Raw genomic sequence first — 6,397 nt, forward strand, 5'->3', positions numbered from 1 at the left:
TCCCTTGCTGTCCTTCCTTTCTCCGCTGTGTCCCCCCCCGGGGGAGGATTTTGGCTGCTCCTCGTGCAGCGGGGAGGATGGTGGCCGAGCCAGGGTGGTAGCCCACCTCGTAGCCCACCCCAGGGGTCCCTCAGGAGGAGGAGGGGGTGCTCCGGCGAGGCATCATCGGGAAGCGGGATTTGGAGCCTGCCTCCTGCCCATCGCTCCTGCAGGCGAGGAATATGTTGTGATGGTTATTTATTTCTTTTTTTTTTTTTTTTCTTATTCTTTTTATTTTTTTCTTTATTTATTTTTTTTCCCTTCCCTTTGGCGTCAAGCAGAGAGGCGTGTGTTGGTTTATTAATATCCCAAGTCTTGCCGAGCGGGGAAACCCGTTTCTCATCCGGCAGCTCTCCGCCGCGGGGAGGGACGGAGGGAGGATGCTGAGCCCGGGCTGGGGGGCATCCCCCCAACCCTGGGGGGGGGGGGCCCCTGCCCGTGCTCCAGGGGGTCTTCCCTTGTCGTCCCCAGGTGAGCGATGGGAGCCTGACGGTGCTCTCCATCACCCGAGAGGACAGGGGTGCCTACACCTGCCGGGCGTACAGCATCCAGGGGGAGGCTGTGCACACCACGCGCCTGCTCGTTCAAGGTGAGATCTTCCACCCTCCAGCTTCTCCAGGAAAAATCAGGACGGGGTTCCCTGGGTGGAATTCCCTGGACCACAGGGTATGGTGCCACCCTGGAGCCACCACAAGCCCCGTGGGCTCGGCCTCGTGCCAGCTGCCCCCATGGCTCCGCGTCCCGTTTGTAGGATGGAGGAATTTATTTAATTGGGGCACGGTGGTGGCCATGCTGACGAGCAGCTGGGTTTTGTTTGGGAGGGAAAAAGGCTGGGGCTGTCACAAAGCGCCTTGTCAGATAGCGGTGATGCATGGCAGGCCCTCCCGCTCCTCGCTCCCTCTTTTATTAAATAAATCTTTAATTAGGTCAACAGCTACCGGCGGAGAGAGGAGCGTGGGGTGTCCTCCTTGCTCTCCTCTCGCCGTGGTGGCGAGCTGTGGACGCTGGCTGCCAGCTCCTGGCAGTTTGCTCTTTTCCCCCTGGGTTTTGTCCCGTGGGCGATGCGATCTGGATATTAGGAAAAATATCCTGGATATTAGGAAAAATTTTTTCACTGAAAGGGTTATCAGGCATTGGAATGGGCTGCCCGGGGAAGTGGTTGAGGCACCATCCCTGGAGGTGTTCAAAAGACAGGTTGATGAAGTGCTGGGAGGTATGGTTTAGTGATGGTGATGCTCCTTGTTTGTTGTGTGGGTGTCTATTTTTGTCAGTCAGGTTGACGGTTGGACAAGATGATCTTTAAGGTCCCTTCCAACCTAGAAGATTCTGTGATTCTGTGATCCTGGAGAAGCACCGGGGGTGAAGGGAAGCGTGAGCCATGGAAAATGGGATGGGATTAAGAGATTGGGTTGGGGCCAACATGCTCCTTGAGGGCAACCCCTGCACCCCGTGATCCTGAGGGATTTGGCCTAGCTCTGCCCCAGCGCCCACCAGCAGCTCCCAGTGGTGGAGCTGAGCCTGAAGAACCTTTTTTGGGGACACCGGTGCTGGTGGAGGTGACACTTTTCTCTCCGTTTCCTCCAGGACCTCCCTTCATCGTTTCCCCACCGGAGAACATCACGGTCAACATCTCCCAGGATGCGCTCTTCACCTGCCAGGCCGAGGCGTACCCCGGGAACCTCACCTACCTGTGGTACTGGGAGGAGGAGAACGTCTACTTCAAGAAGTGAGTTTGGAGCTGGCAGGGCAGCCAGTCTTCCTCACCTTCCTCCCGGGTCGTGCTGGGGCAGGTGCTGCCCTGGATCCTCCCCCGTAATCCTCCTCCTCCTCCTCTCTTCTCTCGCAGCGACCTGAAGTTGAGAGTGCGGATCCTGATCGACGGGACGCTGATCATTTTCCGGGTGAAGCCAGAGGATGCTGGAAAATACACCTGTATCCCCAGCAACAGCCTGGGCCGCTCCCCGTCAGCCTCTGCCTACCTGACAGTGCAGTGTGAGTGTGGGCAGCGGGGCCTGACCCCGAGGGATGGGGCCGGGAATGATAATTCCCGGCTCCAAGGCAGCCCCTGTTGTCCTGGTGTGACACCAGGAGGTTCAGGGTGATGTGATGAGGGTGCAGCCATCCTCAGCAAAAGGCCAAGAGCATCCCACGTGTGCTGGTAGGATGGGGGCAAGAAGGAAGCAGATACCCAGGATGCTCAGGCTACCACTGCTCAGCTGGGGACCAGTGTCCACCTTGGATATGCATGGGTTTTGACTAGGTGGGTGTCCACCTTTGCCATGAGGTGGGCATCTTCCCACCACTGCTGCTGGTACGCTCTCACAGAATCACAGAAAACGCTACAGGGTTGGAAGGGACCTCTGGAGATCATCTCGTCCAACCCCCCTGCCAAAGCAGGTCCTTCTACCTGAAAGGAGGGTGTAGAGAGGTGGGGGTCGGTCTCTTCTCTCAAGTCACAGGCGACAGGACAAGAGGAAATGGCCTCAAGTTACACCAGGGGAGGTTCAGGCTGGATATTAGGAACAATTTTTTCACTGAAAGGGTCATCAGGCATTGGAATGGGCTGCCCAGGGAGGTGGTTGAGGCACCATCCCTGGAGGTGTTCAAAAGCCGGGTTGATGTCGTGCTGGGAGGTCTGGTTTAGTGATGATGCTCCTTGTTTGTTGTGTGGGTGTCTATTTTTGTCAGTTAGGTTGATGGTTGGACAAGATGATCTTTAAGGTCCCTTCCAACCTAGAAGATTCTGTGATTCTAGAGGAGGTTCCACAGGAACGTGTCCAGGTGGCGGACCTGGACTGACCGCATCGCGTCAGGCAGGGAAACACTGAGGTTGGGGCTCTCCCTCTCAACTCCCTGCTTGTGTTTTTTCTGGTTATTTATTGTGGGGGCTTGTTCCCCCGGCGTGGTTTTTCCGCGAGCTCGGTTGTCATGTTTTTCAGGTGGTAACCGATCTAAACAAGCGGAGGAGAAAAGGGGCTTGGTGGTGGCAGGAGCGTTTGCCATCCCACGCTTGTTCTCTGGGGCTCCCCGGGCGGTAATGGGTAGTGTGTGCCACCGGCGCCCCGTGGCATTCGACAGTAATGGCCTCAATTGCTGCCGCTCACAATTGCAATATTGCTCTGCTGTAAAAAAGCTGCAGCAGGTTTTTCATTTTATAATGAAAGGCAGGCTTGAGGGAAAGCAGGCTTTGAGGGCTGCTGGATGGTGGGGAGTCCCACGCCACCGGTGAGACGGGCTCGGGAGGCCCCGTTGGTCCCAACAGGGATGGAGGAAGGGGCGAGGGGATCATAGAATCATAGAATGGTCTAGGTTGGAAGAGACCCTTGGGATCATCGAGTCCAACCATCTACCCTACTCTACAAAGTCCTCCCCTACACCATATCCCTCAGTACCCCATCTAAACATCCCTTAAACACAGCCAGGGATGGTGACTCCACCACCTCCCTGGGCAGCCTGTTCCAATGCCCGACCACTCTTTCGGTGAAAAATTCTTTTCCTAATGTTTCCTGTTTCCTGTTGGAGCTTGAATGGATGGTGCGAGTGGTGCCGGTGCCGTGATTCCGGGGCTTGGATGTGTTTTCTTGGGGAAAGCGCGTGGCTTCAGGCCATTAAATCTGCCCTGCCGCTAATCCGGGACTGCTCGTCAAGGCTGATAGCTGTTAAAAATAGCTCTAATGGCAGAGGGAAAAAAAAAAAAAAACAACAAAAACCCCAACCCCGAGGTTTGGACAATCTGCTGTTCAGATGGCCCTGCGAGGAGAGGCGAGGAGCTGCGCTTGGCTTTCTGTGCCCCAAAACCCCCCTTTTTCCCCCACATATGGAGGCCTCAGGGAGGGTGGCTTCCCACCCATCGGTCGGGGACAGGGCTCTGGGTCATTAGCCAGCCGGGCTGGCCCTTGGCCAGTGACCTAGTAGTGAAAGGCTCCATCCCATTACCCTCTCCCTTGATTACATTTCCTAAGAGGAGGAGTCAGGGGGAGGAGGAGGAGGTTAAAGCCGGCTCCATCTGCGGCGCCTGGGCAATCTGGGTTACGGTGCCATTGCCGGGGGGCACGCGGTTTCAGGGGGTGGTTGGGGTGGTGCTTTTTTTTCGGCGTGTTATCCTCCATCCCATCCCTTCCTCCTAGCATCGGCGGTGCAGGGATGCTGCACCCCCTTCCTAAAAAATGCCTTCATCCCTTAATGCAGCGTAAACCCCGGCAGGATTTTCCCATCCCCTCGTGCTGCCTGTGTCTAGACGAGATTGTGGAAATACTCACTCTTCTTATTAAAAGTAACTTCTTTTTTTTTAAAAAAAAAAAAAAGAAAGAAAAGCTTCTTATTAAAGAAAGTCTAGGTTCTCTCCAACCCACTCGCACTTAATTAAAAAGCTCTTAGAAGCACTGTTAATGACACATCCTAGACTGGAGGATTGCGAGACGCCTCGCTGCGTGGGTGGTGCAGCGCGGGGAAGTTGGGGAGAAGGGGGGGGGGTTAGGTATATATTTTAAACTTTTGTATCCTGTTGGAAAGGGTGGAGGTGGCTGATGCTCAACACGACCCAGCCTTGGGCTGCGAGTACAAACAGGCAGGAGATAAAGGGCTCATCCCGGCCTCGGATCCCTTCTCCTGTCTCGGTTGCTGTGTTTTAAGGCTTGGGAGTTGAAATATTTTTCACTGAATTTCACTGAATTTTAGAGTTGGAAGGGACCATAGAGATCATCTAGTCCAACTCCCCTGCTGAAGCAGGATTGCCTAGAGCTAGAGCATGTTACTCAGGAGCATCCAGGCGGGTCTTGAAAATCTCCAAGGAAGGGGACTCCACCCCCTCCCTGGGCAGCCTGTTCCAGGGCTCTGTCACCCTCACCGTGAAGAAGTTTCTCCTCATATTTGAGTGGAACCTCTTATGTTCCAACTTTTGCATTTCTGGGGTGTAAAAACCAGGCTGTGGGGCAGGAGGGTGGGCTGCAGGGTGTGCACCACACCGTGCCCGTATCCCACATGGAGCAGCTTGGGCTTCAGCAGGACGCAAGATCAGTGCAGACGTGAGAAAAGGCATATTTAATGTTTCTTAACTTCAACTTTTAATGAGCCCCAGGTAGGAACACCCTGGGCATGAGTAAAGCCTCCCCGAAAGGCCAGGTATTGGGGTGGATTTGTGTGTAGCAAGCCTGGAGATAACAGCCTGTGAGAGCTGAGGTGGTGTTGGGGTTTGGGATTCGTTATAGAAGAAGAAGAGGTAGTTCTGTAGATGCTCTGAAGGCAGGTGGTGGGGGAGAGATGGCCCCCTTCCCTGGGCTGACCTGGTTCTGCTCCTCTCCCAGATCCTGCCCGCGTGGTGAACATGCCCCCCGTCATCTACGTTCCCATCGGGATACACGGATACATCCGCTGCCCGGTGGAGGCAGAGCCCCCGGTCACGCTGGTCAAGTGGAACAAAGATGGACGTCCCCTGCGAATCGAGAAGGTAAGAAAGTCCCCAGGGAGGGACACGTGGGGACACAGAGGGGGTTCGGACCCTCCTGTCCTCTGCAAACGCTGGTGAGCATCTCTATCAGAAGAAGCCTGGTGGGTGGGATGATGCTGCTTGTCCTTATCATCTGTGGGCAGAGTTAATTTGGGTTCTTGCCTGGAGCCCCGGACGTCTGTAGACTCACTGTCTGCACCACCTAATGCCCGTGTCCCTCTGAAGTGACCTCCTGATGGCCCTGCTTTTTTGCCAATGGCAGCTGATGGTTAAAAGACCCTTTTAACAAGTCACTGTCTTCCTGTAATCATGGTTGATAATCCGAGCGAGGATATTAGCCATTAAATATTTAAAGAAAATGCTCAGTATTTTAAATTTTTTTGCTTAAATATTAACGATCCGAAGCTTTAATTCCATTTAAACCTGTTGCTGCGGAGAGTTCCTGGCCCTTGGTGCCCTCAGCCCCTCAGGTGGCGTTGTCTCCTTGATGCCACCAAGATGGCTCTTCAGGGCATGCTCTAGTGCCCAAGATTATTGGTTTGTGGTGGGATGTTGTGTGGGTGGGTGATGGCTTTTGGTTTGGTTGTTGTTGTGTGTTTAGGGGGTGGGTGGTGGGTTTTTTTGGGGTTTTTTTTGCGGTTTTTTTGTGTTGTTTTGTTGGGTTTTTTTTGTGGTTGGACTCGATGATCTCTGAGGTCCCTTCCAACCACTACGATTCTGTGATTCTGTGAAGATATTTTACTTAGGGTGGGACAGATTCTCCTGTCAAACCTTTTGGGGTACTGGGAGCAGCCTGGCTGCGTGTGGGGAGGGGAGAAGCAGGAAGATAAACCCGTGTGTCACATTTGGATGGGCTGAGCTTGTCCCCGTTTCCCCTTTCTGCGGTCGAGGAGATGACTTGGATGCTGGGAA

General features: G+C 54.2%; 1 protein-coding gene across 1 annotated transcript in view; it reads left to right on the plus strand.

The window, feature by feature from the left end:
• The window catches only part of IGSF9B (immunoglobulin superfamily member 9B), a 41,681-nt gene that overhangs the window by 5,097 nt on the left and 30,187 nt on the right, over positions 1-6,397 (plus strand). The window contains exons 5-8 of the mRNA XM_014941561.1: positions 511-628; positions 1,624-1,765; positions 1,886-2,031; positions 5,343-5,485. Of these exons, the coding sequence (XP_014797047.1) occupies positions 511-628; positions 1,624-1,765; positions 1,886-2,031; positions 5,343-5,485 (549 nt within the window). The remainder of the gene's footprint in view (positions 1-510; positions 629-1,623; positions 1,766-1,885; positions 2,032-5,342; positions 5,486-6,397) is intronic.

Source organism: Calidris pugnax, unplaced genomic scaffold, assembly GCF_001431845.1.
Source record: "Calidris pugnax isolate Ruff unplaced genomic scaffold, ASM143184v1 scaffold97, whole genome shotgun sequence".
Taxonomy (NCBI): Eukaryota; Metazoa; Chordata; class Aves; order Charadriiformes; family Scolopacidae; genus Calidris; species Calidris pugnax.